Source organism: Mobula birostris, chromosome 12 (genome assembly GCF_030028105.1).
Source record: "Mobula birostris isolate sMobBir1 chromosome 12, sMobBir1.hap1, whole genome shotgun sequence".
In the NCBI taxonomy this organism is placed as follows: Eukaryota; Metazoa; Chordata; class Chondrichthyes; order Myliobatiformes; family Myliobatidae; genus Mobula; species Mobula birostris.
This window is the reverse complement of record NC_092381.1, coordinates 101378098-101400811: the sequence shown is the minus strand read 5'-3', so window position 1 is coordinate 101400811 and position 22714 is coordinate 101378098. Positions and strand designations below refer to the sequence as shown.

At 46.4% G+C, this 22714-nt stretch overlaps 1 protein-coding gene across 1 annotated transcript in view; it reads left to right on the top strand.

The window, feature by feature from the left end:
• The window catches only part of LOC140206151 (probable voltage-dependent R-type calcium channel subunit alpha-1E), a 632362-nt gene that overhangs the window by 224912 nt on the left and 384736 nt on the right, over positions 1 to 22714 (top strand). Inside the window, exon 5 of the mRNA XM_072274389.1 lies at positions 15050 to 15141. Coding sequence (XP_072130490.1) covers positions 15050 to 15141 — 92 coding nt within the window. The remainder of the gene's footprint in view (positions 1 to 15049; positions 15142 to 22714) is intronic.

Sequence of the window (22714 nt, the reverse complement as noted above, 5' to 3'; positions counted from 1 at the left end):
CTAAGCAGTCTACATGGTTCAACATGGAGTAGATGGGACAAAGGGCCTGTTTCTGTGCTGTAGTTTTCTATGACCGTGGATGAAAGGAGACTGGAGGTCTATGTGGGAGGGAAGAGTTAGGTTGATCTTAGGTTGATCGTAGGTTAAATGGTCAGTACAACATCATGGGCCAAGGTGATAGTGAAGCAGGTAACAGCGAATTGCAAACAGAACTTGAATAGATAAAAGAGATGGAAATTTGTGGATAACAGCAAGATTGGGGTGTAGTGAACAGTGAGGAGGCTATCAAAGCTTGCAGCAGGGTCTGGACCAGCTGGAAAAATGGCAGAGGTGCTGCACCTTGGGAGGACAAACCAGCATAGGACTGACACAGTGAATGAAAGGGCACCGAAGTGTGCGGTTGAACAGAGGGATATGGGAATACAATACATAACTCATTGAAAATGTAATTACAGGTCATAAAGAAAGCTTTTGCTATGTTGGATCAAAGTATTGAGAACAAGAATTTGGATGTTATGTTGAAGTTGCACAAGACGTTGGTGAGGCCTTATTTGGAGTACTGTGTTATAGGAAACATGTAAATAAGATTAAAAGAATACAGAGAATATTTACATAGGTTGTTTCCTAGACTTGAAGATCTGAGTTACCTAATCTGAGAATTTTATTCCCAGGAGCATAGGAAAATGAGGAAAGCTTCGAAAGCGATATACAAAATGATGAGGGGTATAGCTGTGGTAAATGCAAGCAGGCTTTTTCCACTCAGGTAGGGTAAGTCTTGAACTAGAGGTCATAGGTTTAGGGTGAAAGTGGAAATATTTAAGGGGAACATGAGTGGAAACAACTTCACTCAGAGGGTGGTGAAAATGAGGAACAAGCTACCAGTAATAGATGCAAGTTCAATTTCAACAATTAAGAGAAGTTTAGAAATGCACATGGTTGGGAGGTAGTGAGAAAGAGCTCTGGTCCATGTGCAAGTAGATAGAACTAGGCAGAATAACAGTTTGGCACAGACTAGATGGGCTGAAGAGTCTGTTTCTGGTGCTGAGGTACTCTATGACTCTATGGCCTGAGGAACGGCAAATAGATTCTAAGGTAAATAAGGGTGAGTTGAAGCATCTTGAACGTTGAAATGAATGAATGTCTGGCCATTGACAAGTGTTGTGGAACAGTGAGACACTGAGGTACAACTGCACAGTTTGCTGAATGCAGATTCAGAAGTCAACAGAGTGGTGAAGAATGCAGTAGCATGCTGTTTTTCATTTATCAGGACATTGTTTAGGAGTGGAGACATTAAGTTTTGGTCACCTTGTTATAGGAAAACATTATCAAGCTAGAGAGGGTACAGAAGTGATTTACAAGAATGCTGCTTGGACTCAAGAGCCTGAGTTTAGGGAGAGGTTGGCCATGCTGGCTGGATATTTATTCTTTGGAGTGCAGGAGAATAAAGAGAATTCTATAAAATCATGTGGGGTATGGATAAGATGGACAGTCAAAGTCTTTTCCCCAGACCTAGGGTATCCAAAACTAGAGGGCACAGATACAAGATAGGAGTGGAGAGGTTTAAAACAGTCCTGACAGGCAACTTCTTTACACAGAGGGTAGTGAATACTTGGAGCTTTCTGCCAGTGGAAGTGGTCAAGGCAGGTACAATTGCAAGATTTGAGACTCTTATCGGGGAGGTATCTGGAATGGGGGAACTTGAATGGTTTGGGCCGAATGCAGGCAAATGGGAGTAGCATGAGAATGTTCCGGTTGGTGTGGATCAATTGGGCTGACGGTCCTGTTTCCATGCTCTATAAGGACTGTTTTGAAAAGGAGTAGGGGTTCTTGCCCTCCCATTGTGGTCAACGTTCATTCATCAATCAATGTAGATTTTCCTCAGTTTTGCAGTTAATAGCACAACAATTGTGAGCTCAAGAACTTAGTGTTTGGTTTTACACCATTATGCTAGCAAATGCCAATAATTTTGTGGTGATTACACATGGTGATTGTGCAATTGCTGCCTGTTAAAATGTCTATGTGCAAATTGGCTATATGGCGCCAACAATGTACTCTTGTCTGTTGTCAGTAAAACACTTTATCAGCTCTAGGAAGCTTTGGGAAGCCAGTTGTAATTATGTTTCATTCTGTATGAAAATCATCTGATCTCCTTGAATCAATGTACCAGGAAAATTACCCCCAGCTGCTTGACTATATAATATTTTATTAATATTAATAAAATATTTGAGTCTCACTCTCAGTTTGGTTAATATTTGTCTCACTATTTACTCTTTCAAATGACAATAATAAAAAGTAGTCTAAATAGCAATAAAATAAGACTGGCAGTATGCAGTGCATTTTGCGGGCAGCTCACAGAGAAAATACTAGATGTACTGTACATCCTTTTGCAGCCTGTAATTTCCCTTTAAGAAATGCACTCTTGAACTGTCTTAGTTCCGAATGAGTCTGAAGGACTTGCCAAGCTTTAATCTCTGAAATGCAGGTGTGGCACCTGGAAGCAAGCAGGTGTCTGTCAGCGACTCAAGAAACAAGGACACCAGAGGGGTCCTCAGGCCACAGTGAAGCAATGGGGGAAACGACCCTCACTCTCTAGCATCCTCCTGGCCAATATGCAGTCATTGGAAAGCAAAATAGAGCACATAAGGGCAAGATTGCTATATCATCAGGTTTCTCAGTGGTCCATGAAACCGTGAATGTTATCTCACCATTTTGCTCTTTTTTTGCTCTACTTGTTTATTTTTTGTATGCAATTTATTTCTTCTTGTAACTAACAATGTATTTGATGTATACACATACTGCTGTCATAAAGCAACAGATTTTACAATATATGTCAGTGATAAAAAAAAAAAAGCCTGATTCTGATTCTGATTCTTGCCAGAGACTTCATTCTGGCTACTTTGAAGAAATATCTGAGCAACTCACACAAAATGCTGGAGGAACTCAGCAGGCCAGGCAGCATCTATGGAAAAGAGTGCTGTCAACATTTTGGGCCAAGACCCTTCAACAGGACCCTTCCTGAAACATTGACTGTATTGGATTTCCAGCATCTGCAGATTTTCTCTCGTTTGTGGTTGAAGAAATATCGGTTCAATTACCATCCGCACGTGACCTAGAGTACCAGAGGCCACTGCTACGCTATCACCAAGAATGCCACTATTCCATCCTCCGACTGCGTTTCAGGAAATCTGACCAATTAGCTGTTTTCCTCCTACCTGTATATAAGCAGAGACCAAAGGGCAAGGCACCAGACATAAAGACAACAAAGAGGTGTCATGAAAGGCAGAGGAGTGTCTTTGAGTCAGTGGACTTATCCATGTTCAAGCACTCATCAGGGGACCTGAATGACAAGCATGGTTGTCCCCACAAAATCATTCAAAATCTTCCCCAAAAAGAAATCCTGGATGTCCTAAGAGATTTAAAATCTGCTGAAGGCTAGATCTGTGGCGTTCAGATCTGGGAAGTCCAGGAAAGTACAAGTGGTCCAAGTACGACTTCTGGAAGGCCACCTCACATGCAAAGGGGCAATTTCAAATTAATATAGAATCACAGAGAGATGTTCGACAGCTGTGGCAGAGCTTGAATGGCATCACCTCACACAAAGCAAAACCAAGCAGCACTAAGTTCACACCTCAAAGCTGCTGGTGAACGCAGCAGGCCAGGCAGCATCTCTAGATAGAGGTGCATTCGCCGTTTCAAGCCGAGACCCTTCGTCAGGACTAACTGAAGGAAGAGCTAGTAAGAGATTTGAAAGTGGGAGGGGGAGGGGGAGATCTGAAGTGATAGAAGAAGACAGGAGGGGGAAGGATGGAGCCAAGAGCTGGACAGGTGATTGGCAAAAGGGATACGAGAGGATCATTGGACAGGAGGCCCAGGGAGAAGGAAAAGGGGGAGGGGGGAAAACCCAGAGGATGGGCAAGGGGTATAGTGAGAGGGACAGAGGGAGAAAAAGGAGAGAGAGAGAGAAAGAATGTTTCTATATAAATAAATAACAGATGGGGTACGAGGGGGAGGTGGGGCATTAGCGGAAGTTAGAGAAGTCAATGTTCATGCCATCAGGTTGGAGGCTACACAGACGGAATATAAGGTGTTGTTCCTCCAACCTGAGTGTGGCTTCATCTTTACAGTAGAGGAGGCCGTGGATAGACATAGCAGAATGGGAATGGGATGTGGAATTAAAATGTGTGGCCACTGGGAGATCCTGCTTTCTCTGGCAGACAGAGCGTAGGTGTTCAGCAAAACGATCTCCCAGTCTTACGCAGATTCTTTCTCTCTTTCTCCTTTTTCTCCCTCTGTCCCTCTGACTATACCCCTTGCCCATCCCCTGGGTTTTTCCCCCCTCTCCCTTTTTCTTCTCCCTGATCCTCTCATATCCCTTTTGCGAATCACCTGTCCAGCTCTTGGCTCCATCCCTCCCCCTCCTGTCTTCTCCTGTCATTTTGGGTCTCCCCCCCCCCCCCACTTTCAAATCTCTTACTAGCTCTTCCTTCAGTTAGTCCTGACGAAGGGTCTCGGCCCGAAACGTCAACTGCACCTCTTCCTAGAGATGCTGGCTGGCCTGCTGTGCTCACCAGCAACTTTGATGTGTGTTGCTTGAATTTCCAGCATCTGCAGAATTCCTCGTGTTAGCACTAAGTTCAGCAAGGTTTCACTCCCAGATAAGCTCAATGCCTTTTATGCTTGCTTTGGCGCACAGAAGGTGGAGGCTCTTTCACAAACCCCCACTGCTCGTGACGACCCTGTGAAACGGAGACACCTCTTTCTCCCTTAATAGGGAGAGAGAGAGCCTGTGGTATGTCGAATGCCGGGTGAACAATGTAGTCTTTGGAGTACTGCAAGTCTGTGTCTTTGCTCACGCTTGAGTGCTTGGTGGCGGGTGCTGATGCTTTTTTTTGTTGGAGGGGAGAGTGGGGGGATTGTTGCTTGCTGTCTCTTACATGCGGGAAGGAGGGGAGCTGGGGGGGGACTTTGGGGTTCTAACATCTAACTGTCATTCATTCTTTGGAGGCACTCCTCTGTTTTGATGGATGGTTGTGAAGAAAAAGCATTTCAAGATGTATATTACGCAAACAACAGGAATTCTGCAGATGCTGGAAATTCAAGCAACACACATCAAAGTTGCTGGTGAACGCAGCAGGCCAGGCAGCATCTCCAGGAAGAGGTGCAGTCGACGTTTCAGGCCAAGACCCTTTGTCAGGACTCTCTTACTAGCTCTTCCTTCGGTTAGTCCTGACGAAGGGTCTCGGCCTGAAACGTCGACTGTACCTCTTCCTAGAGATGCTGCCTGGCCTGCTGCGTTCACCAGCAACTTTGATGTGTGTTGTCAGGATGTATATTGTATACATTTCTTTGACATTAAATCTACCTTTGAAACCTCGGTCTCTGAGGCCAGCGTGAGAGCATCTTTCAAGTGGGTAAATCTATGGAAAGCATCTGGCCCATACAGCGTCCTAGCTGAGTACTGAACACCCGTGCTAATCAACTGGCTGGAGTGTTTATGGACATCCTCAGCCTCTTGCTTTGGCAGTCTGAGGCATCCTTCTACTTCAAGCAGACTTCAAGTATACCTGTGCCCAGGAAGATTCTGGTAACCTGCCTCAATGGTTATATCCAGTAGCACTTAAGTCTACTAAGTCTACTTAAGTGCTTTGAGAGGTTGATTAAGCATATTAATTTCTACCTGAGAAGTGACTTGGATCCGCTCCAATTTGCCTACTGTCATAATAGGTCCACAGCAGATACCATGTTATTGACTTCACTCAGCTTCAGAACACCTGGACATTGAAGATGTATACAGTAAGATGCTCTTCATTGACTACAGATCAACATTCAGCACTATCATCCTCTCAAAATTCATCACTAAGCTCCAAGACATTGGCTTCAACACCTTCCCCCATGCAACTGGATCTTCTATTTATTCACTGGCAAACCACAGACTGGCAACATCTCTCCTCCGATCATCATCAACACAGGTGCACCCCAAGGCTATCCGCTTAGCCTCCTGCTTTGCTAACTTTATATCTAATGTGTGACTAAGTGCAGCTTGAATGCTGTATTTAAGCTTGCTGATAACACTTGGCCAAACCAAAATAGGTGACAAATTGACTTATGGCGTGTTGTTCGCAGGTTCAATGAGTGGAGACAGAAGAGACTCACTACCAGTAGGTAGGTTAACTATTTATTTACAAGACACAACAGACACTAAACATTTAGTAAACCCTTAAAGCTGAACTCGGTTACAGATACTGAATGCCCGAAGTAGCAGGACAAAACAGACACTAAACGTACACACACAGTGCGAGTACTTATTTAAAGTGTGTGCCCAGGCCCTCTCCACTGCAGCAAACCAACCACTGTCTACCGTTTCAGCAGCACCCTCATTTACTTGGTCCATGGTGAACCGAGAGGAATAGAAACAACGTGGTTACCACACAGGAGATTAAAACCCTATTGGTGCTGTGAAATCATCAGCTAACTGGAAGCTAGTGGGAAGGGCTGAAGTGCTCCTTACATGGACCAATCCCCGCTTTCAATGAACAGCTAAATTAAAGTCAGGATATGCTCAGCCTGTAGGCTAATATAACCCCCATAGACACCCCACTATACTACACATGAAACATAACACAATACTACCCAGAATTATCAGTCCACCAGTTACTACGCAGTGTTTTACGGTAACCTACCAAAAGACCACTGCCTTTCCCCCAGGGTACAGTAGTTACAGAGCTAGCCCTCCACAAGTGACTTATTTACTGACTGCTGGATACAATCAGCTATGTGTGTAATGTTCACCGTCTTTGTCAGGGTTGTAGATGCAGCCCTTCTGACCAGTCACAGCACAGGTGCCACCTTTCTCTGCGAGCAGGTGGTCCAAGGCCACCTGGTTTTGTAAGACCACCATCCAAAACAACCGTCTTCTCAGTGCATCCATCACAGAGGCCATGCATATCAGTTCCCAGGACAGCCTGGCCCAGGCACAACATATCCAGTTTAGAGTCCAGGAAGTGCCCACCTTTATGTCACCATTCGGTGTTGACGCAGTCATCCCAGAATACTGGTCCTGTTCACACTCACTGTGCCCAACTGATTGGTTGGACCTGTGGTCATCATACCCCCTGCACTAGCACTCCTTCCCCTTCCCTGTTGGCAGAGCGTCATTCTCCAAATCGGGACCTTGGGATTAGACAATTAGACAGCCCTTAAATCACTTACTCCACCCGGGTTACTGAAACCCCAGTTATTTAGGGCTATTCCCTGTGGGGCGAGGTTGACTGAAATGGACTGCTTCCTCCTGGTTTCCCCCAAGACAGAATGGCAAAGCCAGGGAAGCTGGACAAGTTCCTCCAGCTGTTCTGTTCTTCGTCATTAAAGGAGATCAGTACTAGCCTTCTGCAGCGTGTGATAGTACCTTCATGCAGACTTAACAGTCTGAAGTTTAAGTGTGGTTTGTATTCTCATACTCCATCCATAGGAATGTTGATAGGATCTCCCTCTGACCACCATCGTTACCACTCCTGTAAGCATCCATCACTTTGCCTTTCACACACAAGACAAAGGAGCAGAAGTAGGCCATTCAGTCCATCGAGTCTGCTCCGCCACTCCCCCATGAGCTAAACTATTCTCCCATCTAGTTCCAATTTCCGGCTTTTTCCCCATATCCCTTGATACCCTGACTAATTAGATACCTATCAACCTCCTCCTTAAACACCCTCAGTGATCGGACCTCCACAGCTGTATGTGTTAACGAATTCCATAAATCCACGACCCTCTGGCTAAAAAAATTTTTCCTCATCTCTGTTTTAAATTGGTACCCTCTAATTCTAAGACTGTGGCCTCTTGTCCTGGACTCACCCACCAAGGGAAACAGCCTTTCCACATCTACTCTGTCCAACCCTTTCAACATTCGAAATGTTTCTATGAGATCCCCTCTCATTCTGCTATACTCTAATGAATACGGTCCAAGAGCCAACAAACGCTCCTCATATGTTAGCTTCTGCATTCCAGGAATCATCCTTGTAAATCTTCTCTGAACTCTCTCCAACATGAGAACATCCCTTCTAAGATAAGGGGCCCAAAACTGCACACAGTATTCCAGATGAGATCTCACCAGTGCCCCATAGAGCCACATCAACACCTCCTTACTCTTATATGCTATTCTTCTTGAAATGAATGCCAACATAGCATTCGCTTTCCTTACTGCCGATCCAACCTGGTGGTTAACCTTTAGGGTTTCCTGCACGAGGACCCCCAAGTCTATTTGCACTTCCGATTTTTGAATTTTCTCCCCATCTAAATAACAATCTGCCTGATTATTTCTTCTTTCAAAATGTACAACCGTACATTTCTCAACATTGTATCTCATCTGCCATTTCTTTGCCCACTCTCCTAAACTGACCAAGTCTCTCTGCAACCTTTCCGTTTCTTCAACACTTCCTGCTCCTCCACCTATCTTGGTGTCATCCGCAAATTTAGCCACAAGACCATTTAATCCATAATCTAAATCATCGGTGTACATTGTAAAAAGAAGCAGCCCCAACACCGACCCCTGCGAACACCACTAGTAACCGGCAACCAATCAGAATAGGATCCCTTTATTCCCATCCTTTGATTTCTGCATTTCTGTAATGCAGGAAGACACAAACTCCCTCCCTCCTGGTTAGCCGCAGGGTATTTTGACAGAATATCCCCTGTTGCCCCAGTAACACCACCCATCCTGTATTCCCCGGTCTCTGCGTGCTACAACCTACTTGAGCCCTGGTGGCCCCCCCACCCCCACCCCCGGGCTGCTGGCCGGGAGTTCACTTTGCCTGCTGTCTGTAACAGCACACTCTTCACCCCTGAAGCGTGTGGGTGGGAGTCAATAACTTAATCAGCTGTTTCTGCAGCCTGTCCTTCGCTTGGTCAGCCCTTCGGCTTCTGTGTGGTTGGGGATGTGGAGCAGCCACAGAGTGCCAAACATATTATCCATGTCCATGTTTCCCTTCCTGCAGAACCTTTGCAAGTAACTGAAAAACATAGAACAAACAATTAATTTCCACAGTGGAAGACTTAAGCACATTTTCCAAAGAACAAAGGGACTTAATTCATTCACTCAGCCATGAAATGTAGCCCTCTTAAAATATAAGAGCTCCTGCAAATTCATTTCAGTGAAGGATAAAGGGAATCCTGTGGAGGACAGAAGGCACCCTTATTGGTAGAGGGCTTGAAGAATGACCCTTCCCCCTTAGTGGCCTCCTGACCTCTCTTCTCTGGGCAGTGTTCCCTCCAGATGGCACAGAGGGTGGGAGTGGGAACACAATTTACCTGCTCCTTTGGGAACCTGGCTCTGAGCAATGCCAGATACAGTTCTTCACGAGTCATGCGAGGCCCTCCATTCCAAGGCAATCGACTACGGGGACCCTCCTCCATCTACTCTAATTCCTCCAATAATCAGATGGCAGCATCTGTCTATCGCTTGTCCCAAGAAGGGCAGCACCATTCCCTTTAGATCGTGTGCTGCCACTTTAACTAAATAAAGGTGGTGCTGTAGGTTGTGCACAACGTTTACAGTACAGGCAACCCGGGTTCAATTCCTGTCACTGGTGGTTGGTAGATAAATTGGTCATTGTAAACTGTCCTGTGATAAGGCTAGGATTAAAATGAGGGATTGCTGGGCAGCGTGACTCGAAATGGTTGAAGTTAACCTATGATCCTCTGGTGGAGAAGTCACTGTTATGATAGATCAGTAGCAAGGGCCAAGAAGGTATGGCCAGGGGAGGCGCAGGAACGCTTACAGGACTACTTTGAGTCAGAAGGCTGGAGTCAATGGCTCTCCACACGGCCTTAGATCGCCTGAACGATACAAATATTTACATAGAAAACATAGAAACATAGAAAATAGGTGCAGGAGTAGGCTATTCGGCCCTTCGAGCCTGCACCGCCATTCAGTATGATCATGGCTGATCATTCAACTCAGAACCCTGCACCAGCCTTCCCTCCATACCCCCGATCCCTTTAGCCACAAGGGCCATATCTAACTCCCTCTTAAATATAGCCAATGAACTGGCCTCAACTGTTTCCTGTGGCAGAGAATTCCACAGATTCACCACTCTCTGTGTGAAGAAGTTTTTCCTAATCTTGGTCCTAAAAGGCTTCCCCTTTATCCTCAAACTGTGACCCCTCGTTCTGGACTTCCCCAACATCAGGAACAATCTTCCTGCATCTAGCCTGTCCAATCCCTTTGGGATTTTATATGTTTCAATTAGATCCCCCCTCAATCTTCTAAATTCCAACGAGTATAAGCCTAGTTCATCCAGTCTTTCTTCATATGAAAGTCCTGCCATCCCAGGAATCAATCTGGTGAACCTTCTTTGTACTCCCTCTATGGCAAGAATGTCTTTCCTCAGATTAGGGGACCAAAACTGCACACAATACTCCAGGTGTGGTCTCACCAAGGCCTTGTACAACTGCAGTAGTACTGGAGTGTCTATGTTACCATATACTACATTGAGATTAATTTTTGTGCAGGCATTTACAGGAAGAATAGAGAAATACAATATAATTTAGGAAAACTATACATAAACAAAGACTGACAAACAGAAAATATAAAAGGACAAACTATGCAAATAAAACATAATACTGGCGACAGGAGTTGTAATACTGAGAACGTAAGTTGTAAAGGGTCCCTGAAAGTGAAAGTGTAGGCTGTAGAGTTGTGGTCAGTAAAGTTATCCATGCCAGGTCAGGAGCCTGATGATCGTAAGGTAATAACTGTTCCTGAGCCTGGTGTTGTGGGACCTAAAGCTCCTGTACCTCCTGCCCAATGGCAGTAGCGAGAAGTGAAGATAGACTTGATGGTGGAGGTCTTTAAAGATGGACACTGCTTTCTTGTGGCAGCACTCCATATAAGTGTATTCTGTGGTGAAGAGGGCTTTGCCCGTGATGGACTGGGCAGTGGTACCAAGCTGTGATGCAACCAGTCAGGATACTGTCCACTGTGTATTTATAGAAATATATCAAAGTTTTTGGTGACATTCCAAAGTTTATGCAAACTTCCAAGAAAACTGAAGTGTAGCCACGCCTTCTTTGCATGTACTGGTCCCAGAACAGATTCCTTGATATGTTAATACCAAGGAATTTAAGCTACTGACCCTCTCGTAGACTTCCAGCTTCTTTCTCCTATAGTCGATAACTAACCCATTGGTTTTGCTGATGCTGATTGAGAGATTGTTGCATATTTTTAGTTTCCCTCCTTGTTACAATATGTGTCTTACCTTACCTGCTCATCGAAAGCCGCTATCCCTTGGGAGGTGAGGACTGGTCTGTGTCAGGAGCATTGCCTCTCCTCCCACTAGCTTCCATTTAGCTCACAGTGTCAGTAGGGTTTATATCTAGCGTGCAGTAACCAAGCGGGCTCCTTTCTACTCGAGTTGCCAAGGACCAGGTAGACGAGGGTGCCATGGAAACACTAGATAGTGGAGGTGTGCTGCAATGTAGATGGCCCAGGCATACACTCTAAATAAGTATCTGCCACTGTGGTTACATTTAGTGTCTGTTTTGTCCTGCTACTTCGTGCACACAGCTTAGGTAAGTATCTGCAACCAAGTTTAGCTTGAAACGTTTAGTGTCTATCTTGTCCTGTAAATAAATAGTTAACTTACTTACTGGTAGTAAGTTTCTTCTGTCCCCACCCACCGAGCCGACAAGCGTGATTTCTCACAACAATTCGCGCTGCAAGCAGGGTTCGGTGTTTGAACAGAACGTAAGTATCTTTGGAAGGAAAACTTAGAGAGAGAACCCCTGGTAAGAGGAGAGCTGAGTTCTTGGATGGACCAATGATGGTGCGGGATTTGGGAGTCACCTACCCATTGGCAGACTATGGGATGCCCATAGATGGTCTAAGGGGTGAAAATCGAAAACCACATCATGTCTGTACATAATAAGCCAGGGTTCCCCAAGAGGCAGGGGAGCCGGAGGGATGCCTTCTCACTGCTGTACTGTGGCAGCAGCAGGAGATAATCTCACAAAAGGAGAAAGAGGTAGATAGTTTGAAGAAGGCAATGGAATCAATAAACCGGCAATGTGTGACCACAGGAGAGGTCCCTGGGTAACGCAGACCCGGGCCAGGGAGTTAGAAGGTAAGAGCCTAGAGATGGCCTGTTGGCTAGTGAAGGTGCAACAGTTAGAGGGTATTCGAAGGTCTAATTTGCATCTGGACCTCATTAAGGTGCAAGAGCTGATGTTGCCAGGAGCAAAACCCAACACGTGGATGAAGGACGGGAACATTTAGTTAGATGGTAAGGATGGGAAGAGAGCCTTGGGTATCCTCCTCTGAGTGAGTGCCCTTCCCCATTTGCATTACAGGCCAGATCGGTCACCACACAGTCCCAGACCAGGTAGGGGGCTGCCAGATTTTAGTCCCTCCAGCTTCTATGGAACAGGATGAGGAAGAGCAGCAGACTGGGAGAGAAGGATCTGGGGAGGATAATACCGTGGGTCTCACTGAGACGACTACCATCTGAGTGTTCTCTGCTAAGGAACTGGGAAAGGTGGGAGACAGGTGTGGGCAGAAGTTAGGGAAGCCTCTGCCCTGCTGGGCTGCACGGAGTGTTGGAATGGGCCTATCCCAGGGGGCCTGTCGGCCCACCGGACGATCAACAATGCCGAGAGTGCCATCCGCTTCCCATGGGGTTGAGGAATCTCTAGGAGGTGCAGTGATAGTAGTGGTTATGGTCAGGCATCCCTCACTGTTCGAATGGGATTTGCAGCTCTGGGTGGAGTGGAGCCCAGTGGAGGAAGGGAACAGGCCCTTTAGCAGTGGGGTCTAGTCACAAGAGATCAGAATCAGGTTTAATATTACTGGCATATGGTGTGAAATTTGTTAACTTTGCGGCAGTAGTACAATGCAATACATGATAAATATAGAAAAAACAGAATTACAATTAGTATCTGTATATATATATTAAGTAGTTAAATTAAGTAGTGCAAAAATAGAAATAAAGAAGTAGTGAGCTGTTTTCATGGGTTCAATGTCCATTCAGAAATCAGATGGCAGAGGGGAAGAAGCTGTTCCTGAATTTCTGAGTGTGTGCCTTCAGACTCCTGTACCTCCTTCCTGCTGGTAACAATGAGAATTGGGCATGTACTGGGTGATGGGGGTCCTTAATGATGCACGCCGCCTTCTTGAGGCACCGCTCCTTGAAGATGTCTTGGATACTATGGAGGTTAGTGCCCATGATGGAGCTGACTAATTCTACAACTTTCTGCAACTTACCTTGGTCCTGTGCAGTTGCCCCACCCACTACCCCCATACCAGACGGTGATGCAGTCAGTAAGGATGCTCTCCACGGTACTTTTGTAGATGTTTTCGAGTGTTTTAGGTGACATACAAAATCTCTTCAAGCTTTCATTGAAGTATAGCTGCTGTCTTGCCTTCTTTATAGCTGCATCAATATGTTGCATCCAGGTTACGTCCTCAAAGATATTGACACCCAGGAACTTGAAATCGCTCGGTCTCTCCACTTCTAATCCCTCTGTGAGGATTGGTTTCTGTTCCCTTGACTTACTCTTTCTTAAGTCCACAACCAGGTGTTTGGTCTTGCTGTTGTTGAGTGCAAGTTTGTTGCTACGACACCACTCAACTGACTGGTATATCTCACTCCTTTGCGCCCTCTCATTTCATTTTAAATTCTGCCAACAATAGTGTATCATCAGCAAATTTATCACTGGCAATTGAGCTATGCCTATCCTCACAGACATGGGAATGGAGGGAGTAGAGCAGTGGGATGAGCAGTGGGAGTTGCGCCAGTGTTGATTATCAACAAGGTGGAGATGTTATTTCGAATCAGCACAGATGGTGGGTGGTCTTCCAGTTAGGGATTCAAGGAACCAGTTGCAGAGGTATAGAGGCCAAGGTTCTGTAGCTTTTTGATTAGGACTGTAAGAATGATGGTGGTAAACCCTGAGCTATAGTCAATAAGCAGCATCCGTTCCCAACAAAAATACACTCAGTGGCCACTTTATTAGGTACACCTGTATACTAGTTCATTGATGCAAATATCTAATCAGCCAATCATGTGGCAGCAACTCAATGCATAAAAGCATGTAAACATGGTAAAGTGCTTCGGTTGTTCAGACCTAACATCAGAATGGGGAATTAACGTGGACTAATTGCTGGTGCCAGATAGGGTGGTTTGGGTCTCTCAGAAACTACTGATCTCCTGGGATTTTTACATATAACAGTCTCTAGAGTTTACAGGGAATGGTGCAAAAAACAACAAAAAAAATTCAGTGAGCAGGAGTTCTGTGTGCAAAAATATCTTGTTAATGAGAGAGGTCAGAGGAGAGTAGCCGCTGAAGGAAGGCAGCAATAACTCAAAATAACCATGCGTTACAATAGTAGTGTGCAGAAAAACATCCCTGAACACACAACATGGTGAATCTTGGTTGGGCTACAGCAGCAGAAAACCACGAACATACACTCAGTGGCCACTTTATTAAGTATATTCCTGTACACTACTGTGGTAATGCATGGTTATTCCTGTACTTAATGAAGAGGTCACTGTGTGTATATACTTTGATAATAAGTTTACCTTGAGCTTTAATCAGCTGATAATGCTGGTACCCAGGTGACATATTCAATGGCTGTTGTTGTATGGGAACAGAAGTTCACTACCTGACAGTGCAATCCTTCTGTGTAATGTTGTTATGTTAACTCATTCAAGTCCAGGTCCTGTCTGGATTACAAGTTCCTGACTTATGGGAAGCCCTGACATACAAAGCCCAGCCGAGCAGAGCAGGTACCATTGAGCAGACATACTCAATATGTTAGTGAGACTTGCTGATAGCCACTTTTCCCACGCCTTGCTCTGCTGATACAGCTCTTCCTGTGGTCCTCTCCATATGCTGTGTTCATTTCCAACTGACAGACAGTTCTCAGGAATGAAGCCCTGCCATTACCTGGGACTGCCTGTTCTCACAGCAGCACAATTAACTGGTTGAGGTGTGGTGGAGCAGTGTGAGTTCTCTTCCTAATCCCAAGGTCACAGCCCAACTCTCTCCTTTTTCCTTCCAGGCTCCTGGCCACAGCAGCAACGCACTTCAACCTCCGAACTCTGAGGGCAGTCCGTGTTCTGCGACCTCTGAAGCTGGTGTCTGGGATTCCCAGTGAGTCTGCTTTTCATGGAATCAGAAATCTTCAACATTTTATAAATTTCCATCTAATCTTCACTCAGCTTCTCTCTCGTAACTACTGGCCCTCTTACTGTATACGTACTGCACCCTCTCTCATGGCTTCACCTCCTTGTGAAGTGACCTGAACAGAACACATTACTCCAGCTGAGGTTGGGCCAGAAGGTTCAGGACAATCTCCTTGTTTTTTTACTCAGTACCTTGATAAAACCCAGATTTGTGTATGCCTGATTAAGCCTACCCAACCTCTTTCAATGATTGTGTTCCCACACTACCCCCCCCAAAGACGTTCTGTTCCTGAACCTCTTTAGACAGTGTCCTTTATTCCAGATTGCCTCTTCTCATTCTCTCTAACACCTCACATGTCTATACATTAATCTCTATAGAGTTGAGGTAAGATAGCATGCAAACGGACTCCGGCCCAACTGGTCCATGCCGATCATAGCTTCCTTCCTGCTAGTCCCTGTTGCCCCCATTTAGCCCATATCATCCAAGCCGCGCCCCCCCCCCCGTATACCTATCCGAATGCCTCTTAAATCTTGCAATAGGATCCACCTCAACCTCTTTCTCTGGCAGCTCATTCCTGGTGTTCACTGCCATCTGTGTAAAGAAGTTGCCTCTCAGGTCTCTTTTAAATCCCTCCACTCTTGTCTTGTATCTGTGCCTTATAGTTTTGGACATCCCAAGTCTGGGGAAAAGACAATGACAGTCCAGCTCATCGATATCCCAGATGATTTTATAAAATTATATGTCACCTCTCCTTCTCCTACGATCCTGAGAATAAAGATCCAGTGTGGCAGATTCATCTGCCATGTCTGCCCATTCCACCAGGCTGTTTATATCCTGCAACATTCTGTTACTCTCCTCTTCACAGTTCAAAGAAACCGTGACCTGTACCAGCATCAATCCCCCAGGTAGGCTGTCATCCAGTTTGAAATATCACCATCCTGACACTCACTTTTTCCCTCCATTCCCTGCATATTTATGTGCTTGTTAAACACCACCATCATTAATGCTTTCACCAGCACCCTGGCAGCCCATTCCAGGAACCCACACTTTCTGTGTAAAATAAAACTTACCCTGACACAACTTCTTTAAGCTTTCTTCCCACTCCTTAAACGTACATTCTCTCATATTTGATACCTCAACCTTGGAAGAAAGATTTTGACTGTTTACCCATGGGTAGATGTGGGTATGTAATGTTGCTGGTATTACAGCAATGGGTAACCAGAGGTGGGGAGTTGAGATAAAAGACACAACAATGGGAAGGTCGGGGGAGGATTGAAGCGGGGGGGGGGGGTGGTGGCAGGACAGGAAGAAGAAGAACAATTCAGTGTAGCCTACCCAGGGAGAGTTTGAGGAGTTGTTTCTCTAGTTTGTGCTGGGCTTCATTCTCACAGTGGGGAAGGGTGAGAGTGGACAGGTCAGTGTGGGAATGGGTCGGGGAAGTGAAATAGTCTGCAACTGAGAACTTGGGATGATCCTTGCAGACCGAACATAAATGTTCTGCGAAACAGTCCTCCAGTCCGCAGTTGGTTTCATCAATGTGGAGGAGACCATATCAGGTGCACCGAATGCAGTAATGAGGTTGGAATGCCATCCTCCCACATCTAGCTCATCTGGAGGGGCTGTTTAGGTCCCTGGATGATGATGAGGGAGGATGTGTAAGACTAAAAGTAAGGGCAGAGGGATGTGCCAATGGTAAGAGAGGGGAGGTGTGGAAGGATGAGAACACCAGGGGATCACGGAGGGAGTGGTACCTGCAGAAGGTGGAAAGGGGTAGTGAGGAGAAGATGTGTCTGGTGGTGGGACCTTGTTTCAGCTGGTGGAAATGATGAAGGCTGCTGTACTGGATGTGGAAGCTCAAAGGGTGAAAGGAACGCATCTCATCCAGTATAGGAGTTGGGGCATTATGTTGCATTTGTACAAGATGTTAGTGAGGCCACACTGTTAGTATTATGCATTATTAGCATTTGTTCATCTTGGGAAGTGGGAGACATCATTAATCTGCAAAGAGTGTAGAGAAGATTGTCAAGGACGTTGCCAGGGCTTGAGGCCTGAGTTATAGGGAGAGAATAGGCATGTTGGACGATAACACTATTTAAAAGATATTTGATAGGAAGGGTTTAGAGGAATATAGGCCAAGCAAGGGCAAATGGGACTATCTTGATGGCCACCATGGTTGGCCTGGATAAAATGGGCTAATGGATCTGTTTCCATGCTGATTTACTTCATGTCTCTTTGACAGGTCCAGCATAGAGACTAGTTCAAAAAATTAGAGCCCATGGCATCTAAGGCAAGTTGGCAAATTGGTTCCAAAAGTGATTTGGTTATAGGAGGCGGAGGGATGGTGGAAGGTTATTTTTGTGACCAGTGGTAAACTGTCATTCCTGACACATTTCAAATTATAGTCAAGGACTTGTGTGAAGAAATCTCTGCCTAATTATCATGAGTTTATAACCTGCAGCACCAGAGGCTCCAACACACTTGACCACTTCTATACTATGATTAGGAGTGCCTACTGTTCGTGCCTAGATCGCGTTTCAGAAATCTGAACACTTGGCTGTCCTCTTACCTGCGTACAGGCAGAGGCTAAAGGGCAAGGCTCCAGAGATAAGGACAACAAAGAGGAGACATGGGAGCAGAGGAGCAGTTATGGGATTACTTCAGGTCAATGGACTGGGCCATATCAAGGACTCATGAGAGGATCTGAATGAATACACCACAGTGGTCATTAACCTTATAGCAGCAGTTGTAGACAACTGTGTTCCCACAAAATTATTCAGGGTCTTCCCCAACCCAAAGCCCTGGTTGAACCATGAGATCCACAACCTGCTGAGAGCCAGATCAGTTGCATTCAGGTCTGGCATCCAAGTAAGATACAAGAAGTCCTGGTATGATCTCTGGAAAGCCATCTCACCTGCGGTTCGGGACCAAACTTGAATCACTGAAGGATGACCGACAGCCGTGGCAGCAGTTGAATGATATCGCCTCCTACAAAGTGAAACTAAGCAACATAGGTGACTACAAGGTTTCTCTCTCTGTTGAGCTCAATACCTTCTCTGCTGGCTTTGACTGCAAAACAAGGAAGAACTTCACAAATTCCCACAGCCCGTGATGACTCTTGTGATTTCAGTCTCAGGCCGATGTGAGAGCATCCTTCAGGTGGGTGAACCCACAGAAAGCTTTTAGCCCAAATGGGGTACCTGACCAATCACTAACGACCTGTGCTGATCAACTGGCTGTGATAACCTTAACCTCTCATTTTGGTCGTCTGAGGTACACACCTGCTTCAAGCAGGCTTTAGTTACAGTGCCCATAAAAAGTATTCACCCTCCATGGAAGTTTTTGTTTTATCATCTTACAACATTGAATCACAGTGGATTTAATTTGGCTTTTTTGACGCTGATCAACAGAAAACGACTTTTGTGTTAAAGTGAAGACATCTCTACAAAATGATCAAAATTAATTATAAATATAAACACAAAATAATTGATTACATAATTATTCACCCCTTTAATATGACACACCAAATCATCACTGGTGCAGCCAGTTGGTTTTAGAAGTCACATAATTAGTTAAATGGACTGTGTGGCAATGAGAGGGAAGAGGTGGCTGCATATCTGTAGGCATCCGTTAGTCTCATGAGACCATGGATTTGCGCCTTGGAAGGATTCCAGGGCGCAGGCCTGGGCAGGGTTGTATGGAAGACCAGCAGTTGCCCGTGCTGCAAGTCTCCCCTCTCCACGCCACCAATGTTGTCCAAGGGAAGGGCATTAGGACCCATACAGCTTGGCACCGGTGTCGTCGCAGAGCAATGTGTGGTTAAGTGCCTTGCTCAAGGACACGCACGCTGCTTCAGCCAAGGCTCGAACTAGCGACCTTCAAATCACTAGACGAACGCTTTAACCACTTGGCCACACGCCAACACTGCGTATCACAGTGGGGAAAAACACAGCAGGGCACAAGGTTGGCTAGCTGATATCCAAGACTCCAGCATCATTGGGCTGAACCTGATGTCTCACTGGGGGGCCCATGTGGATGTGCCGGGGGCAACACCCTATCTCAGCTGGTCCAACACCACATTAAAACTGGGAACACCTGCCCGATCTGCCTGCTGCCCCATCACCTGGCCCTCGGCAAACGCCAGGCAGCGGAGCAGTGGATCAGTACTGGGAGCGGCTGGCATCATCAAGCTCTCAGACAGCCTGTGGGCAGCCCCGGGCAGTGTTGGTTAGGAAGTGAGATGGATTGTGGTGGTTCTGCATAGACTAACACTATTTCAGTGCCATGACGCAGAAGGATTCCTACCCGCTGCCCCAAATTGAGCTGCTCTGGACTGTATCGTGGGTTTGACCTGGTTCAGCTCTCTCGATCTCCACAGTGGCTTCTGGCCCGGGAGGTCTGACCCAAGACCACTTTCACCATTGGTCAAGGGTTTGTGGCACTTTTGGGTAAATGCCGTTTGGCCTGTGTAACGCCCCAGCCACATTCAAGAGACTGGTGGAGAGAGTGCTGGCTTACATTCTACGGAGTTGCTGTGTCATCTATTTGGACGATCTCCTGGTAAACACTGTCACTTCTAATGATGCTCTGCAGAACCTGGAAGAGGTCTTTGCTGCTATCCGCCAGGCGAAACTCCGCCCTAACCCCACAAAATGCTGTCTGCTGCACCGCCAGACAAAGTTCCTGGGGCGCGTGGTGATTGCGGAAGGAATGGAGATCGACCCTGAGAAGGTGGCAGTGGTCAAGGAATGGTCCACCCTGGCAATGCTTTGAGCTTTGCAGCATCCTGCCGCCTGTTTATTAAGGACTTCACTGCTGTCGCCAGTTCCCTGCATCAGCTCACCAAAAGGGGAGACCCTTCACCTGGACTGACACCTGTGCTGCCACCTTCGACCAGCTCCAAACTGTGTCCACCGAGGCCCCAGTGCCAGTGTATCCCAATCCAGCACACCTTTTCATTGTTGACGCAGAGGTCAGCAATGGGGGTATCGGCACAGTGCTATATCAAACCACTATGTTTTGTAGCCATGGATAACTTCACAAAGTGGCCACAGGCATACAGGGTCCCAGACCAGAGTGCCACCACCACCACTGAGAGACTTGAAGAGGAATTCTTATGCCACTTCAGCATCCCTGAGGAACTCCAGTGCTACCAGGGTGCAACTTTGAGGCGCAGGTGTTTGGCAAGGGCTGTAGGCAGCTGGGAATCACCAAAATGTGGACCACCCCCTTCACCTGCAAAGTGATGGGCTGGTGGAATGATTTAACTGACCCTGGCTGCACAGTTTACCATCCTCGTCAGCCAGCACCAGTGCAATTGGAATCACCACCTAGCCCTAGCATACCGGATAGCAGTTTAGGAGAAAACTAGGTGTACGCTGGCTGCGCTTGTGTTTGGGTGGGAACTGCGCATGCTGGTGGATAGGGTGTTTGTTTCCCTCCCCAGCCAAAGATTCCTTGGGGGAGGGGGCGCCAGGTTGGATTACCTGCAGCACCTCAGAGGGCACCTGCGGGTTGTTCATGTTGTGGCTCAGCAGAACCAAAGTGCAGCCAGCTGCCGTCAAAAATAAGCTTATGATGACGACAGTCAGGGACAGGACTTTATTGTGGGGAACCGAGTATGGGTCTACTGCTCATACTTGAGCAGTATGAGCTGGAGTGTGGGTCATACCCAAGTATGGGTCTACTGCTCCACCTGGACGAAGGCTCTGTCTCCCAAACTTCGAAGCTATTGGAAGGGGCCGGGAGAGGTGTTCAACCACATCTCCAATATAGTATACCGGGCGCGGCTACCTGAGCAGCACTCGGCAGTTGTGCTGCAGCAGGACCAGCTGCCATCGTATCGGCCCTTGGCAGCGAAGTTGAGGGAAGGGGGTGACACTCTGGGTACCCTGCCTCTTGCCTCATCATACAGTGCCTCCCCTGGGGTGGGGATACAGCCACCCCCGAGTGCCCCAGAAGGCAGAGTCGACCATCACCGGGACTTAAGGTCTTTGTTGCGGACTCTGGGGTTGCTGGGATGGCTGACCCCTCAGGTGGGGGCATTGTGCCGCTCTGGGGGGGGGGGGTATGGTCGACAGATTGCCCCAGTATTCCTTGCGGCCAGCACTAATTATTGTTCTTGTTTTAAAAGGCTTTCGTGGTGTGCGTGTTCAGTAGAATTATGATGAGATGCTCAAGTTCATTTATTTTAGCTCGCTTGTGTGTTTGTGTGCCACCCTGAAATGTAGCCTGGGTGTGTAATAATCACCTCCCCCATCTGTATGTGACTGAGTTAGTTCTCACTGAGCTATTGTGCTCTGACTGTTATTGTGCTTGTCACAACAAAAGTGGCTGTTGAGATAAACAAGCTTTTCTTGTCTGTCATCATGGACTGAATGCTTGCCACAGTATGAACTCCTGCCTGAGATGCAACCTGAATTCACTCCAATTTGCCTACTGGCACAACAGGTCCACAGCAGATGCCATCTCATGGGCTCTTCACTCAACCCTGGAACATCTGGACAGCAAAGATGCATCCATCAGGAGGATCTTTATCAAGTACAGTTTGGCATTCAATACTATCATCCCCTCAAAACTAATCAATAAGTTTCAAGACCTTGACCTCAATACCTCCTTGGTGCAATTGGATCCTTGATTTCCTTGATCCCAGTCAGTTCTAATTGGCAACAACATCCCCTCCACGATCTCCATCTGCACAGGTGCACCACAAGGCTCTGTGCTTAGCCCCCTGCTCTACTTGCTTTGTACTTATGACAATGAGGCTAAGCACACTCCTACGCCATATTTAAGTTTGCTGATGACACCAGTGTTGTTGGCCAAGTGAAAGGTGGTGACGAATCAGCATATAGGAGGAAGATTGAAAATCTGGCTGAGTGGTGCCACAACAGGATCTCACTCAACATCAGTAAGACCAAGGAGGTGTTAAGGAACTGATTATTGACTTCAGGAGGAGAAAACCGAAGGTCAATGTTCTAGTCCTCATCAGGGGATCAGAGGTGGAGAGGGTCAGCAACTTTAAATTCCTCTGTGTTATCATTTCAGAGCATCTGTCCTGAGCCCATTACAAAGAAAGTGTTGCAAAGATTCAACATGACTTTAAAACTTTGACAAACTTCTATAGATGCATGGTGGAGAATATATTGGTTGTATTATGGCCTTGTATGGAAATGCCAAAGCCCTTGAACAGAAAATCCTATAAAAAGTAGTGGATACAGCCTCCTCCATCATGGAGCACATCTATACAGTGTGCTATTTCAGGAAAGCATCATCCATCTTCAGGGACACCCACCACCCAGGCCAAGTTTGAGTTCAAGTTCAGGTTTAATGCTCATTCAACCAGACATGAATACAGCCAAACAAAACAGTGTTACTCCAGGGCCAAGGTGCAAAACACAGTACTGACCATCACACACAGCACAAGCTTCAGTAAAATACAATCACACAAAAAATACTGTATAGTCCATTACTGTATGGACCCTGTCCATGAATTTTGTAGAAATCTAGTCAACCAGCTGAGCAAACATAGTGCGGGGAGGCGGGG